Source organism: Carcharodon carcharias, chromosome 19, assembly GCF_017639515.1.
Source record: "Carcharodon carcharias isolate sCarCar2 chromosome 19, sCarCar2.pri, whole genome shotgun sequence".
NCBI lineage: Eukaryota > Metazoa > Chordata > Chondrichthyes > Lamniformes > Lamnidae > Carcharodon > Carcharodon carcharias.
Genome location: NC_054485.1, coordinates 28,619,329 through 28,636,897, shown reverse-complemented (window position 1 = coordinate 28,636,897; position 17,569 = coordinate 28,619,329). Strand labels below are relative to the sequence as shown.

Below are 17,569 nucleotides of genomic sequence, written 5' to 3'. Positions count from 1 at the left end.
CAAAAAAAATAAAAGTTAGGATCCATCAAGCCAGGTTCCACACTGGAATCTGACTTATCCAGTTGTAACATCCGCTGGGATCATAACATGACTTATTCCTATACTGATGTCTAAAATGCCCCTATTTGTTCAAATGGTTAAGGGTTTATGCAGATCCACTTATCTGATTCTATAAATGACTCGTGCCTTGTTATAATTGCTTAGTTCTGCGGGTTTACAAAAAGATTAGTAACGTCTTCAGGGCAGGTTAGATAACAGGGCTTGTTTGAGAGCACAAGTTATTAAAATGTTGTTTATATCTAGGTTGCACTTACAAAACTTTCTCATGTTTTGTATAATGGTAATGAATGAAAATAATTTGGTACCTTGGGACTAGGTGTTTATACCATCAGTTAAGTGCTCTACACAGAGTCACAGAATTGTAACAGTGCAAAAGGAGGCCAGTTGGCCCATCATATCTGCACCAGTTCTCTGAGTTTAACTTAGTGCCAATTTCCTGCCTTTTCCCTGTAACCCTGCATATTATTTGTATTCAAATAACCATCCAATGCCCTCTTGAATGCCTCAGTTGAACCTGCCTCCAGCAAACTCTTAGGCAGTGCATTTCAAACCCTAACTACTCAACATGTGAAAAAGTATTTTCTTACCTCACATTTGCTTCTTTTGCAAAACACTTTAAAACTGTGCCCACCATTTACAAGTGGGGACAGCTTCTCCCTATCTACTCTGTCCAGGCCCCTCATGATTTTGAAAACTTCTATCAAGTCTCCCCTTAGCTTTCCCTTCTCCAAGGAAAACAGTCCCAACTTCTCCCATCTTTCCTCATAACTGAAGTATCTCATTCCTGGAACCATTCTCATAAACCTCTTCTGCACTCTCTCCAATGCGTTCATATCCTCCCTATAGTGTAGCGCCCAGAACTGTACACAATATTCCAGTTGAGGTCTAACCATTGTCTTATATAAGGTCACCATAAGCTCCCTGCTCTTATACCCTAAGTCCCTATTAATGAAGCCTAGAATACTCTATGCTTTAGAAACAGCTCTCTCTCCCTGTCCTGCAACCTTTAATGACTTATATACAATTACACCCAGGCCCCTCTGCTCCTGCACACCCTTTAGAATAGTATTCTTTATTTTATACTGTCTCTCCATGTTCTTTTGTACTGAAGTGCATCATCTCACATTTCTCCACATTGAGCTTCATCTGCCACCTATCTACCCACTCCACCAATGTGTCAATGTCCTTTTGAAGTTCTATACTGTCCTCCTCACAGTTTACAATTCTCCCAAGCTTTGTGTGGTCTACAAACTTTGAAATTGTCCCCAGCACACCAAGATCTAGATCATTTATAAATATCAGTCCCAATACTGACCCCTGAGGAACTCCACTACAAACCTTCTTCCAGCCCTCATTGCTCCTGGTGCTACCACTATCCCAGTCTATGTACAGGTAATTAAAATCCCCCGTTATAACTACTCTGTGATGTTTACACCTCTCTGTAGTTTTCTTGCAGATCTGTTCCTCTATATCTTTACCACTAGCTGGTGGTCTATATATTATGCTGAACAATGTAATTGCACCCTTCGTATTCCTTAGCTCTAGCCAAATCAATTCTGCCTTGAATCCTCTGACACATCCTCTTTCTCCAGTGCCGCAATACTCTCCTTAACCAAAAATGCCACCCCTCCTTTTTTCCCCTTACATACCTTTTCTGAACACCATGTAACCAGGAATATTGAACACCCAGATCTGCCCTTCCTTAAAAGGAAACTGGCATCAGTGTCCTAAAAGTTCTGGTGAATTAGTAAACAAAAGGGGCATTCAAATATTGGAGACAGTCAAGAGGAGAGTCACAACGCTGATCTCTTATGCCAACGCTCTTAAGTTATGAGGAACTGGACAAAGTTGGGCCTTTTAGTTTAGAAAGCATGTATCTGAGATATGATCTTAGAGATGTACAAGATAATTAAAGGATTAGGAAAGGTCATTCAGACTATTATTTTAAACTCAATAGCAAGAGTAAGACCAGGGGACTTGGCTTCAAAATAGAAAACATAAATTTAAGACCGATGTCAGGAAGTTCTTTACATTGAGTAGTCAATGTATCAGATTGTTCCTGGAAATCTAAATGGTGACAAAGACCCTGGAACTTCTCAAAGAAACAATTGGATACTGAAAGAAGGCAACTTTAAGATCCTTCTGATGGATGAACCAATTTGGGCCGATTTGCCTTCCCCATCCTTAACCTATCTTGTTAATCAGTTTTGTAACTATTAAAGATACTCGGTGGGCTGCAAACTATAATCAAGACCCTCATCATTGAGACAGTCCAGGGCACGTTTCCCCTTTCTGGAGTGCCTGTATGATAATCAGTGGTTATAGATCTCTCTGCATCACTCTGTAGCTGTCCTCAATAAATGCAATAAATTGACCCTTTGATTGCCCAAAACAAAATTTATCAAGGAGTAGATTTCTGAGGAGTATTCAGCCTATTAATAACACTAGCTTGCATTTACTTGAAGCGACTTGTACAGTTGTGGGGATAAATCATGAAGCCAAAGAAAATGATATGTAGAGTTGTGTTTTAAGATGTCTCTTGTGGGGAGAAGCTGGAGAGGCATAGCAGTTTGAGAGGGAATTCCAAAAAGTGGGGCTTTGAAGCTGAAGGTATTGCTGCCAATGGAAGGATGAAGTGTGAGGAAACACACATATGGCCAGCCAGAGGAAGCGGAGTGCTGGTATTGGTGAGTGGAGTGGTGATGGTGCTGGTTGGGATTAATGGTAGCACTGGAGGGGGTTATCGAAATGGGGGAGGGGAGGCTATGGGATTTAGACAAAGGTTAAAATTTTAAATTTGAGATGATGGGCGACCAGGAGCCAAGTAAGCGAGGTGCAGTATAGAATTCAGGAAGCAGAATTTTTGGGTGCCATGGTGTTTTATGGAGGATAAAAGGTAGGTGATTGTTCAGGGGTGCATTGGAATAATCGAGTCTGGGGATACAAAGATCAGGCTGAGGGCATTGGCAGAAATTGGGCTGAGATGGAGGTAACCTTTGGTCACCCCTCTTAATTTGGTACAGCATAGACTCAGTTTTTCTCATGTGTCCAAAATGCCTCGCGCTGTATTTCTATACCAAAGTGTTGCAATCTCGGTAGAGAGCAGTAACTTTTTTTTAAAAAGAAATATGAAATCGCAGTTATTTACTAAAAGAATGAAGCCATAAGATTCCATAGTTTAGAATAAAAGAATTTTTACTATACAAGAGTCAAACAAAGCAAACACTAAATACTATCCTAGCTAACCACCCATGCTCTAAAACCCAGAATCAACATAAGTTAAACATGAATTCACAGGCAAATTGCAGTTGATTATAAACTATATATTATGCATTAAATGACAGTTACAACTAAGACAAATCTTATGGAATGGTTCAGCAGTCCACTCAGCATATTCTTTCATGGGATGTGGTTTTGCTGGCAAGGCCAGCATTTGTTGCCAATCCCTCATTGCCCTTGAACTTAGTGGCTTCTTAGGCCATTTCAGAGGGCATTTAAGAGTCAACCACATTGTTATGGGCCTGGAATCACATGTCAGCCAGAGCAGGTAAAGATGGCAAAGTTCCTTCCCTGAAGGACATTATTGAACCAGATTGGTTTTTACAATAATCAAAAGTAGTTTCATGGTCACCATTATTGAGACTAGCTTTATATTCTAGGTTTATTAACTGAATTCACATTCCACCAGCTGATGTGTTGAGATTTGAACCCATGTTCCCAGATCATTAGCCTGTGTCTCTGGACTACTAGCCACAAGTACATTACCACTGTGCCACTGTCTCCCCACTTATATATCATAAATCTCGATCTCAAAAGACCTTCAAAACGCTGTCTTCCTCATGAAGAATTTCAACTGCTCTCCTACTAGGAATTAGCCTGATGCCTGGCCAAGTTCGAAATTCTACGAGCACTGGCACAGTCTTCACCAATAATGGCACACGTCTGCAGAATCTCCTTCAACTCAGTCTGGATGGCCTAAATCCATCCATGTTATCTTCAAGTAAGAAAAATAGCTGCAGCAACTCTCAGCTTCTGGATATAGCCTCCATCTTCTTCAGTTTGCTTTTACTACACCACTGGATTCATCAGCTTCTTCTGAGTTTGGATTGATCTTGTGTCCTTTTATATGCTTTCAACCAGGTTCAGTTTCCCTCAAAGTTTTGGTTTTTAATTGCAGTTTCAGTTTTTGTTTCCTTGGAAACCGAGAGGCCCAATTTCCTTTCTCTGTTTCCCTCTTCGGTTTCCCTTTTCACTTCTGGTCTGTCTCAAAAAAGAATACAAACTTTAAAACCACAGATTACATCACAAAAGGCACAAAATAAATGCATTTTGTTGTTGTAGTAATAGCCATCATTGATTCCTCTTGATTTATAAATCCCATTTGCCATCTTCAATGGATTTTTTCAATTTATGCACCCACTTTTAAGCTTTAACATACTTGCACACTTAGATTGCCTTGCTCCTCTGCACTGAAATATCTGCTATTTAAGGATTATTTCAATTCTTCATTTTTATTCCTAAAATGGATTACCTCGCAGTTTGATATATTAAACAGGATTTGCTACTTATTTGTCTTAGCCTTTTCATGTCTTCCTGTAGTCCGTAACATTCTTCCTGTCAATTTGCTGCTATTTCCATATGCACGCTTTAATTCTCAGTCCAAATTATTTTTAGTATATTTATCTCTCATTCTCTGTCTCTTCTGTTGTGTGGCATTGCTTAGATGAGGGAGGATGCACTGATTTAGAACAATAGGGATGTTTTGCCATGAACCTTGTATATAAAAAAAGAATGGAAGCTTACAAAATAAATCTCAAGTACAAATAATGAAGGACTTTTAATCCAGCTAGCTCATCCTTGAATAGAACATCACCCCTTCCCACCCACTTTCCTCATCATTACATTAAAGTGACTTCATTTTGTACCAAAGTTTAAATAGAAATAATCCCCTGATTAACTATTTGTATTTTCTTGGTATCCTTTATGCCCCTAGGTGCTTCCCTCATTTATCTCCATTCAAGTCTAAGAATTGAATGGTTCCAAGTTCTTCAAAGATTACAGGATCAAATATGATGGAGATTAAGTTTTATTGTCTCAAGCTGGGAGAATTACTTACTTTTCAGTTGTTTTTTTTTTGCAAAATGGAATGCACCTGGCACATTGACACAGAGCAGTTTGTGTACCAATGTGTTGCATCTGGGAGAGGTGTAGTGTGCATTCTTGTCTGTGATTTCCTATATGGGAAGCTCTTGTTCTTGATGTTATCAGTGTACAATAACAAATGGAGGCCAAATATTCAGAAGAGAAGATTTATTTTATCTCTTTTAGGTAACTAAAATGTGTAAGATATGTGAAAAATTCATATAAGTTGTGACGTGTGTAAGGGGTGCTGGGAATTGTCACATCTGTTGAAATATGCGATGGAAAATTCAACAATGTGAATAGTGTTGCAGCTTCACTTCTTGATTATCCTTGATTCTCTGCTTCAGCATTTCTCCATTCTGTTTTATTGTGTTTGGTGTCAAGAATGGAAACTGAACTTAAAGAGTTGATGACTGATCAGTGCCAAACGATTAGTACTCAAAAGCTAATGTCATCATATTTTGTGGAAATGAAAAATTACTGTAACCTGTCAGAAGAACGTCCATTCCCTGAATTTTTTGTCTTGTATTACTATCCTGTGTCGGAAAAGGCAAATGTCACAAACTTGCATGTGAAACTGGATTTGGTAGGAAGTTGTGAAACATGAGGCACAATCACCATGTTGGCAACAACTTGTTTAACAGCAAGCTGCTAAAGCTTTACTTGCATTGAAGATCATTTGTATTTGGTCAGAATAATGCTAAGGAGAAATTCCTTTAAACACAATTACAGGTTTTGCTAGTGATTAAGCAGAAGAGGTGTTTCCTGATCATTGAGGGCTGTTATCACAACAAACTCCTACATCTCTCTTATGTTCCAACAAGCAGCATGTAATTATTCTATGACAAAAAGCTGGTGAAGATCTATACAGAAAAATTCATTGCTACTCGTGCACACATTTGTTATATGGAGACATTTTCCAAGGAGTGTCTGTACAATTATCTTTTCACCCTCCTATTGGCAAAACTGCTTTATTTGTGTTCAGGTGGTTTTATCAGTACGTGGAAAAAGCAACTTCAATTCCTTTTCTTCTAGTGGAGAACGTAATTTTTTGGCTATTTTTATGCTAATCAAATGGGTGGCATTGTCTGTTTTATGCTAAATATGGATATCTGAATGTACATAATCCAAAGCAGTTAATAATGGTCGATCTCTATCAAGTAGGAAAATATTTCACTTTTTTAATTAGGATAAACTTTCTGAAGTGCTCATCCTTCTGATCAAAGTTTTAGTATACCTTTTTGGAACATTAAACATCTAACAAGAACAATTTGTATTTATAGTACCTTTTAGTGTAATGAAATGTTAAACAAGGTATTTTGTGGTTGATGTGGCTTATGTTAACAAATCATTGTTGCAGATTTGTTATTTGAGTTTCTTGATTTTCTGGTTTATGAGCATATGTGCACTTAAAATCCTGCCTGCAGGAGTTTTTTTAATTGTAAAGCATCTCCAAGATTTCTGATTGTTCCTTGCTAATCACATGGTCAAGACCAGCCAGTTAGATTTCAAAGACTGATACCAACCAAGAGAAAATCCCACCATTTTTCCTTCCATTTTGACAGTTGGTCTCAGGAATCTATGTAAACGGGTGCTATAAAACGACTTGAGCTCACCCAAGGACCCGTTTCATTTTTGTGTCTTGACTGATGGGGCATTTCACATGTATGCAGCTGGATTAACTTGCTGCAGAGCAGAATCAGAGATCTGAAGTGTCCACACATTCGCTCTGTGTGAGGACTACAAGCCCATTTGTTTTCATGAAGGCTGTTCCTGCCACTTCTTTTTAAACTCATGAGCAGAATAAGCCCTCCACATTGAAGTCTGTTCAGCCTAAATTTCCCCCTTTTTCTTAATGAGCAGCACTGCAGAGGTTTTGTACTGATGATTTTGTTTTTTTCAGGCTGGAACAGGACATTAAGAAGCTGAAGGCAGACTTGCAGTCAAGCAGACAGTGTGAACAAGAACTACGCAGTCAGATCAACTCACTGACCAGCACTGAACGTAGTATCCGTTCAGAAGTAGGACAGCTCCGACAGGAGAATGAACTGCTACAGAACAAGTAAGATATTTTTGATATTTTGTGAAATTTTAATACATATTTTAGAAATATTCAGATTAACTGAAATGTCCTCAACTTATTAAAATTTTGGAAATCGAGATGTTAGGATACACTGAAGATATTCTTCAGAAGGTTAAATCTCATGTATTAGATTTGATTAGCTTAATCTTAGTCAGATTTTTTTTTAGTTGTCCAGCATTTCCCTTTTGCATCTGGCAATTTTCAGGCATGACAGTAATAATAGCCTATTTGCATAAATTGTGTAAACTGTTTTGAAGATCACATATGTGAAACAAGACGGTATCTAGGTGCTGGAATAATAAACCCTGTTGAATAATTGAAAATCAAAGTTTGACAATGTAGCTCTTTAAGTGGTTGGATGACAAACCTCTGACAATTCCTTTTTCAGTACAAGACCTAAGCAGAATTTGATTGGACCTGTTGACTTTTTAAATTGGACCCTACCTCATTTGGTCCTGGACTTGTCTGTAGTTTGAACTCTCACTGTAATTTTTATTTTTATCCAGATTACATACTGCTGTGCAAGCCAAACAGAAGGACAAGCAAACTATAAGCCAGTTAGAGAAGAAACTCAAAGCAGAACAAGAGGCAAAGACCTACCTTGAAAAACAGTTGATGGACGAGAAGAAGAGAAAGAAGCTGGAGGAGGCAACTGCAGCTCGAGCTGTGGCACTTGCTGCAGCCACAAGGTAATAACACCAAAGTTTGCACGAAGCATATCAATTACTGTAAAATAAATACGCAGAATCTTTATTTAGACCTGATTACATTATTAATATGCATCACTGTAAGTCTGTTTTTGATAGCTACTGCTTAAATGAGTGTTTTACAACAGTGTGATTATTCTACCAGTTTTTATGCCACTTTACACTATGCAGTACTTCAATGTTATTTAATTTTGTACTTCACTTTAATTATTGTGCAAATAGAAACAAATTTTAACTTTTTAATAACTGGATATTTGGTGATCCATTTTCAAGTGTCTCACAGCTGGGTTGAAAGTGGGGAGAAAATGAGTCAGTATAATGGCGCCTATATGTTGAGATTCTTGCCAGTGGTTCACCACTCTGTTGACTTCATGCTGTGGGGAGATAAGAAGCTAGACATTCCTCTTTAGTGGAGTGCAAGAATTCAATAAAGCTGTGTTTGCAGGCTTCTTGGTGGCTGATTCACAGTGCAGGAATGCCTTAATCTCAGTCCCAATCCTACAAGGCAAGAGTGAACAACATTGACTCGGAGCCTTACTTGGATGCCATGTGGATGGCTGGCGTCCAAAATTGTAAACCCATCCAATTAGATAGTTATTGCCTCAGGATGTGACAAAGACGATGTGATAGATAGAAACCTTTGACCTGCATTTAGCCTTTGCTGTATCTGAGATCTGAGTATCTTGGCACTACATTGGCTTCTCAAAGAATGGAGAAACAAACCCCCTCTTAATATTTGCAGCACACACCTAACATTTTTGAAAGTATTCAGTTTTCCTCTTGTTAATTTTCTTGTGCACCATCTGACCTGATGATACAGGAATCAATAACTTGTTTTTTCTAACTAACATTATAATTGAATAAGATTGTCTGGATGCTTTCTTAGTTTCACGCTCTGGTGATCAAGTTCTGGGGTTTCACATTTCACAGATATGTAAAGTATTAGCTCCCTCTACTACATAACAACAAGAAAGGTTTACATTTATGAATGCAGAAAATGAAGGATTTGACACCATTTTATTTTTAAGAGGGGAATGCACAGAAACTCTAAGAAGTCGTATTCGAGACCTGGAGACTGAGTGTAAGAAGTTAACAATTGACATGAAAGTCAAAGAAGATCAGATTCGTGAACTAGAGATGAAAGTACAGGTAAGTCTGTAGTCTAAATAACATTAGTACAAGGTCAAATAGCTAATCACTATCTATCTATCTAGAAATATCTATCTAGAAATAACTAAGTGATATAATTGCAAATACCTATGTTGCAATTACCAGCTTCAAAGTATTAAGAGTAGCTGTAACACATTAGTTGATTGATCAGAGTAGAATTAATTTTTTTTTACTTTCCTCTAAGCCCTCTCCCAAGAAAAATTATCAGTAAAAACAGAGAATGTTGGACAGACTCGGCAGACAAGGCAGCATCTATGGAGAGGGAAACATGAGGTGACGTTTGACGAAAGGTCATCGACCTGAAACAGTAGCTCTATTTCTTTTGATGCTGCCTGACCTGCTGAGTATTTACAGCATCTTCTTGTTATTTCAGATTTCCAGCATTTTTGCTTTTAACCCAAATAAAACTGATACTTCCACCATCACATTCGCCTGCTAAAGCTTACTGTCTAAAATTGTGAAAATTGGCCACACGTTCAAAATACTAGAATACTGCTAATATGCCTGTACAACTAGATGTAACCAGTATCTAAAGTACCTGCTTCAGGGGAGGAAGGAAGTGAATTCTGCTGAAAAAAGTCTTGTTTAACCAAAATATACACCGAAATGAAAAGGAAGCACCTATTCAGCATGTTGGGTTTAAAGTGTGATTTATATGTTGTCCGTAGTAGTTCATTTTATTTTCTTTATGCAGGAACTGCGTAAATATAAAGAGAATGAAAAAGACACAGAGGTTTTGATGTCGGCACTTTCAGCCATGCAAGATAAAACACAGCACTTAGAAAATAGCCTGAGTGCTGAGACACGGATCAAGCTGGATCTCTTCTCTGCACTAGGGGATGCCAAACGGCAGCTGGAAATTGCACAAGGTAAGGAAGCTGACAGATAACTGGTTGGTTTAATTCAAGTGTTGTCAACTGAGATTTACATACATTTTCCATAATGGGCTCAGCATCCCAGTAGTTTGCATGCTTATTTAATAAGTTGAAAATGGAAGGCTGAGGGAAAAGGCATCCTTCTCTGCGCTCGCCCCACCCCTCTCCACACTCGCCCCCACCTCTGCGCGCTCGCCCCCCCCCCCACGCTCGTCCCCCCCCCCACGCTCGTCCCCCCTCCGCGCTCGCCCCCCCCTCTTTGCGCTCGCCCCCCCCCCCTCCGCGCTCGCCCCCCCTGCGCTCCCACCCACCTCCGCGCTCGCGCTCGCCCCCCCCCCCCCCTCTGCGCTCGCCCCCTCTCGGTGCTCGTCCCCCTCTCCGCGCTCACCCCCTCTCCGCGCTCGTCCCCCCCTCTCCGCACTCGCCTCCCCTCTCTGTGCTCGCTTCCTCTCGGCGCTCGCCCCCCCCTCTCGGCGCTCGCCCCCCCTCTCCGCGCTCGCCCCCCCCCCCCCCCCCTCCGCGCTCCCCCCGCGCTGGCCCCCCCCCCTCTCCGCGCTGGCCCCCCCTCTCCGCGCTCACCCCCCCCCTCTCCGCACTCGCCCCCCTCTCCACGCTCGCCCGCCCCCCCCGCTCTCTGCGCCCGCATCCCCGTCCTCTGCACCTCCCCCCCCGCACATTCTGCGCGTTCCTCCAGAGCCTGCCCTGCGCCTCCCCCGAGTCCACTCTCTCTCACTCACTTATAGTGAACTATGATAGTTCCAGATCAAGTATTTTATTTGTACCTTTTGCAGGCATGTAATGAAATAACTGAAAAGACTTTGTGTGCAGCAGAGAATCCAGAGATTTAGTTTCATTCAATTTTATCAGAGCTTTTACACTCAAGTTTTTATTTTAACATCTTTATCTGTTTCCCATAGATTTTATAATTCAGTGACGTTATTCTATTAATGCTTAAATTTTCTCCCACTCTCTCTTGCCCTTTTCCTTCCTGATTTCCTACGTCCTTTAAGTTGACCGCTATCCTTCCTGCCTCCTCCATCACATAGATACATCTCATTTTTAATTTTCTTATAGTTACCCAACTAGTAATTTTTCGACAAACATTTGGTTACTATCAAAGGTCAGAAATTCCTCTCACTCTATTCCATAAATTATGCCACCTGCTGTACTGACCATGAGGATGTGCATTGTCTGTTTACTGCTTCAGGTTCTCTTCAACAAAATGGACTATTTTAAAATAAGGAATAGTATTGCTCAATAGAGTGACAATAGATTAATCATAATTTGCGCCAATATTTCTTTAACCAGGGACTTTATACAACTGCCTTTCATTCTGTAAATAAAATGCCAATGCTTTTTTACTTAATATTAGCAAATGTCTAAAGCGCTTTGATTAAATAACTAGAAGATTCTAAGTAGAATCAAAATATCAGAATTTTTTGTTAAACTTGTATGCTAGGAATTGACAAATTAGAGCTCATCTTTCTGAATATTTTCTGATCTTAATTGTGTATGTGTTATCTTTCTAGGGCAAATTATTCAGAAGGATCAGGAGATCAAGGAGTTGAAACAGAAAATTGCTGAGGTCATGGCTGTAATGCCCAGCATTGCATACACAGCAGCAACCAGCACACTGAGCCCTGTGACACCGCATTATTCCTCCAAATTTGTGGAAACTAGCCCTTCAGGACTTGATCCCAATGCCTCAGTTTATCAGCCAATGAAGAAGTGACTGCACAGCTCTTTCTCCTGCCCTTCCTTCTCCCCCATCCTTTCCCAGACTTTATCGATGTGGTGACATCATGCAAGAGTGTTCTGCAGTCAAGATGACAATGTAACGTGTGACTGTACGTACTAGTTGTAGTCAAAAAAAACAAAAATACAAAAAATGACATCATGGTGTCGACTAGAACTGCCCGATGGCTTCTTCCTTTCCTGTAAATTTTTAGAAAACCTCCCAGAACTTTGCAGTTTTTTTTTTTGGAAAGTCTGGTCAGTGCATTGTGACTTCTTCTAGGTTCGTTCTTCTGCCTTTTATTTTTTGTTTGGTTTCCTCTCGGAGAATTTTTTTAAAAAACAGATCTGCGAACCCACACTCATGCAAAAGGGTTGGAAACACGGCAATAAATTTTAGATTGATTTTGAATCATTGTTGCTGACTAGCTCTTTCACTGTTGGCCCATTTAATCTGTTGAATACCATAACCACCTGTTCTACACAAGTGTAGGAGTTCAGAACGTTGAATAAATTTGCTCAACAAATTCATGTGTATCAGTCAGTGAATTGAACTATTTTACTGTAATTGCCTCAGCCCCTGCAACTCTCAGAACTAACATACATTTCTAGCTCTAAGCCAAAGTGGTGCTGTTAAATATTGTAAAAAAAACATATACTTTTTAACAGTGACTTTGTCACTATGTGCCTGAAATTGAGCAGTGTTTCAGTTCCACATTAGCCACGTTGAGGAATTGAAATCAGGAGGTGGGTGTACTCAGTTCATGTGTTTTGAATATATACAGTACCAGTTAGGCACGGAAATAGAAAACTAAATCTGCTCTGCCTAGTAATTTAGTTGGTGATTTGGGACTAGTTGCATTCTAACTTTTTAGTTCCTATCTTCAATTAGAGGGTATCCAAAATGGCGGCTAAAATGCCCAGAGAGAGAGATGAAGGCCTTTTCTAATGAAAGTACTAAGGAGTATCATTGCTTCCTCCTTGTTTATAAATGACTTGAATTTAAAATTAATATATTTTATACCACACTTGTAACATAAACACTCAACAATAAGTTATTGGCAACTGAATTTATCTGTGTGAGGAGGATGCTATGCAACTCTCACATCTGCAATACTAATAAGTTATGGCTTCTCTCCTTCCTCAGTTCTCATCCACCCAAATGCATGTTTTTCTGTGGGATTACATTTATAGTTGATGACTTGCCAATCATTATGCTATTGAGACAAATATTAATAAATTCATCACTATTCATGGGCAAAGCTAGGGCGAGATGTTCAATAGCCAATTAAAACTAACCAGTAGTTAAAAGTGGCTAAGGTGGAAAATGAGTGAAATGGATTGCGTGTCCAGTCTGGTGTAGTATCACTCTTGACTGTTTTGTTATGACTATTGCAAATGTACCTTTTGCCAAAAAGGACCTGAGTAAAATGATTATAAATCCACTTATATCATTTTGCAGAGGTCAAACACTTCACTCGTTTAGCTGGAAAGTTTGAAAGGCTAATTGATCATTTCACACAATTGATTTAGCTAAGATTTCCCATATAATTCTATGTATGAAACATGTCTTAATTTTGTTTTGACTTCAGAGATACAACACTATGGTAGGCCAAACAGGTTGTGATTTATGAAACCTGCATCAAACCTTGGCAGTTAAGTGGTTAATGGCATAACCAAAGGGGAATGGGTCATCTGGTTGTTTTCCAGTAAAATTTATAGAAAAGGAAACCAATGTAATCTCAAAGATGCCATTTTCTTCTTCCATGGACAAATCATTAAAGTGTAAATCTGAGTAACTGTTTAAATTACTACCATATTACTTTTTTAAAGTTGCTGTTTTCGAAAACCTGAGTACTTCTATTATACCATAAGAACTCTACCATGATATCTCTCAATTAACAACACAGTTTTAATGAAAACTTTTCAAGTATTCTAGAAAGTTTAATGTATTACCATCTAAAGCCAAACCTCCTCCTATACTTTAGGACCAAACGAAGCTTGAAGCAATGTTGCAGGCTTTAATGGATAACAACGTGTAACAAAGCCTTGTGATTAAGAGTAAAATATTTGGGAATCTCTGTTTCAAAATAGTAGTGATCGTAGTGCCTTCAAAATTTGTATCCAGAGGAAACCACATTTTCAGTAATGCACTCATTCTTTTCCTTTGCCATATTCAGGGGTTCAAGTCAGACTTTTAAGCATATCTCCAGTGAAGACTGCTTGACACATATTTGAAACTAAAGTGTTATGCTTTATACAACCTTGAGTTATTGACACAGATATCTTTTTGTATGCTTGTCATCGCTTCCTCATTGCTAAACAAGAAGTATTCGTTTTTTTGTATTTTTTTGCACAGGTCAGCAACAGAGTTGTTAGATATTCTCTTTTCATTTGTCACTTAGCAATTCTGTTGAGGCGTGCTCATTTGAACCTTACTTTCTTTCTGTCCCAATATAATGCAGTCAACTACAAATTGGACTGTGCTAGATCCACCCAAAAAGAATAGTATAAATGATCATTGTTTATCGTGGATAAAGACAGGTGTTATTATTTAAAACCTTTGATTAACGATCTCTCTTAGTTTTAGAACAGCTTGTTGGATACTTATTACGCCCTGCAAAACTTGGATTAGAGGAAAATATACAAACTACTTGAAATGTAAATTTATCCTGAAGGTACACTTCAAATTATATATCCTGATCTGGTACAGAGATCCAGTTTAAGTCCTCAAGAGCTAAATGCCTAGTGTTTTTTTCCATGAGGAATCTGCATTGTCATTACCTTAACAGTATACCAGAGTGTGAGTGTTTTGAGTGCAATAAGGGAAGGGGAAATCTATTTTGTTCAAAGGATGATGATTTATAAAACAGGCTGTAGATTTGCCAGTGAATGCTTTGTTTTAATTTTTTTTTTCTGTAGTGCTTAGACTTAATCTAATTTTATTTAAATTCATCCTATTAGCTCAAAATTATAATCCGATTTCATTGTGCCAAGGAAAACTTTTTAAAAAAGAAAGTGAGAAAAAAATGTTACTAAAGTGCACAAAATGTGTTTTTATTTTGAAATGGTTACAGCTATTTCATGGTATATAAAAGGTGCTTAAAGTGAGTAATTGTTCTTGAGAGGTTATACATAGGAGAGAATGAATTTGGGTGGTGAGAAAATTGTCCACTAAATGCTTCTTGCACTTAATCTGCCCAACTTCTGCCCCAGAAATAAAGCTTTTTTTTTTGCACGAGTTAAGTATGATTGACCCTCAGTTACTATCCAACAAGACATGTGCTTCTGGAAGGCATGACAGATTCAAACAGCTGCTTTTTCCAGTTCACTTCCCCTTCCAATATTGAATACTCAAATTTGATGAAACTTGCCTTTTAAAGCAGGTGAGAATTTGCCAGACCTCAGCCATTTGTGTTGAAATTCTGCTTAAATCTCCATGAAATGAATCTTATTTTTTTTAATTTGAAGCTCTTTGTTTCGTCTGTAATTACTTGATGTTACTTTCATATCGCAGAACAATATATGATTTGTAATTGATTTGAAACGAATGTTGACTTTGTTCCCTGTCCTACAGTGAAGTAGCATCATGAATGACTGTTTTTTGAGCAGTGTAGAAAAAAACTTGAAATTTGAAGATATTTATTATCCAAAATATGGATATATATTGAAATTGCTGCTGGAAATAGATATTTTCTCAGTAACCTTAGTATAAGAATGAAAAATTGAGTTGTGTGATTATCTATAAATTTTATAATTTCTTCCTGACCCGCTATCGGCATTGAGAAGCAATGATTGATTGCTGTACTGATACAAGATGTATTATTTTTGAACTTCATTGTTCCCCCAAATCATTTGGTATGATACATTTTGGCAATTCAAACCTGTTGAGTTTCTATCCAAAGGAATTTTTCACCCATTTGTAAACATCTAAAGCCAAAGCGTCCTCCACCAGAATAACAATGTGGCAAGGTTTGCTTTGCACACTGAAATTCAACATTGCTCTTAGTTAACTATTTAGTAAATGGCTGCAGGATTGGACTAATTTGGGATTTAAAAAGATGTCCAGCAATATACTGAGCAATCTGTGGTTAGGAAAGCTCTAACCTTGCTTCCAATTTTGATTCTTGATTATTAAAAAGATGCAACTTTAGCTATTGTTCAGTGGTCCATGTCTTGTAGACATCTCTCCCTGTAAGCATAAAGTACATACGTTTGGTTCTACAGAGAAAACTATCCCATCGTGATTGACATTATGTATCAAGCTGTGTTGGAATTTCAAACTCTGAACACAAACATGGGAGATAAGTATTCATCTATCTGTATAAAATGATTGGCCTTGATAAGTTACAGTGAAACACATTTACAATGACAAAAGCAGTCGCTTTTGAGATTTTAAGTGTTCTATAATATTGTGAGTATTGATTATATTGTAGTACTGTCCCAATCTGGTTTATGAAAGACCTCAGAAACAATATTAGCCACATCTACACAAGACTTAATTAAGTGGTTCAAATAAAATTGTTAAAGTGCGTCCAAGTAAAGTTGTTATAAGTGCGTCTTCTAGTCAAGAGCAAAGTTTTTTTAAACTTGGGTTTTTGTCCATCCTTGCAGATATTGTCATTTATACTTTGGAAATTGAGTAGCTAGTCCTGTGAGGTAATCTGATAGCAACATTGCTACGTTTTAAAAGATTTTGAAGTCCACAAAAGTATGCGATGAATCTTGTGGTCCACATTTTACACACTCTTTCCATTGCTCTCAAGGTTCAACACTTATTTTGAATCCCAGGCTGTAATAAGAACACTTTGTATGCTTGCAGTAGACCTTGAGTGAATTAGCTATTTCCAGATTTATTTTTCTAAAGTTTTGTGTTTGATATTTGTCCCTCGGTTCAAAATGAAGACCCTGTTTAAACGACAAATCAGGTTCTTAAGGACATAACTCTGTTGCAACCAGCAAAAAATTGCTCAGTTTAACTCATTTCCTTTTGACAGGATATTAGCTTCTGCCAAATCTGTGCAGTTTTGGCTGTCATTTTGGATTTTTGAATCACTTTGTGTAATTGTCATCATAAAAATGTTGCAGAAAATTGTCTCATGGATTCTTTGAGCATTGTGCAGAACATGAAGTATTGTCACTGACTTTTTGTGTTGAAATTAATAACTCCGTCTCCCCTCGTTGCCACTTTGGCACTTTTCTTTATATAACTGGTCTTGGCTGCATTCTCTTTCTGTGGGGTTTACAAGGAATAAACGTTTTTCTTGCAGATAGATTCTGCTGTGTTTCATTAATTACAAAATGCATGTCACAGGCACATTTACCCTGATAGTTTGCATTTCACTTACATCGATCTACACGCTTAGAAAAATACCTTTTCTTGTATACATTTGTTTTCTCTGTGAATAGCTGTTTTTTAATAGCTATTTTTATAAGCTTGCCTATAAAATTGGAGATAAATTGGTGTGTCTCAGCATTTAGTATATTCACAAGCAATAAAAGGAGAAACTAACTTAAAAATGAAAATGCTCAGGTTTTCCATATAGAACTTGGGACAAGATTTACTGTGCCACATTGATAGGTTCTTGTGCCAGTACTCTCTAAGCATAGATCAAGACATCTGACTGGATCTTTTCTTAAAACTTCAGGAAGTGAAATTTTGCGGTACCTATTAAAATATTGACAAACCCTTAACGCTATTGGAAACTTGGGACTAACATTTGCAGTGCTCATTTACATTTAAACTGTTATGACTTAATGGGGCACTTCTGTGGAATTAGGGAAAACATTTTGCAGAT

The 17,569-nt window shown here is 38.2% G+C and overlaps 1 protein-coding gene across 4 annotated transcripts in view; it reads left to right on the top strand.

The window, feature by feature from the left end:
- Nucleotides 1-17,040, top strand: part of maco1b (macoilin 1b) — an 87,435-nt gene extending 70,395 nt beyond the window's left edge. For all 4 annotated transcript variants that reach the window (XM_041212622.1, XM_041212624.1, XM_041212625.1 and 1 more), the window contains 5 exons: nt 7,106-7,264; nt 7,792-7,974; nt 9,021-9,141; nt 9,857-10,031; nt 11,567-17,040. In XM_041212622.1, coding sequence (XP_041068556.1) covers nt 7,106-7,264; nt 7,792-7,974; nt 9,021-9,141; nt 9,857-10,031; nt 11,567-11,769 — 841 coding nt within the window. In that variant the 3' untranslated portion in view covers nt 11,770-17,040. The remainder of the gene's footprint in view (nt 1-7,105; nt 7,265-7,791; nt 7,975-9,020; nt 9,142-9,856; nt 10,032-11,566) is intronic.
- The last annotated feature ends 529 nt before the right edge of the window (nt 17,041-17,569 follow it).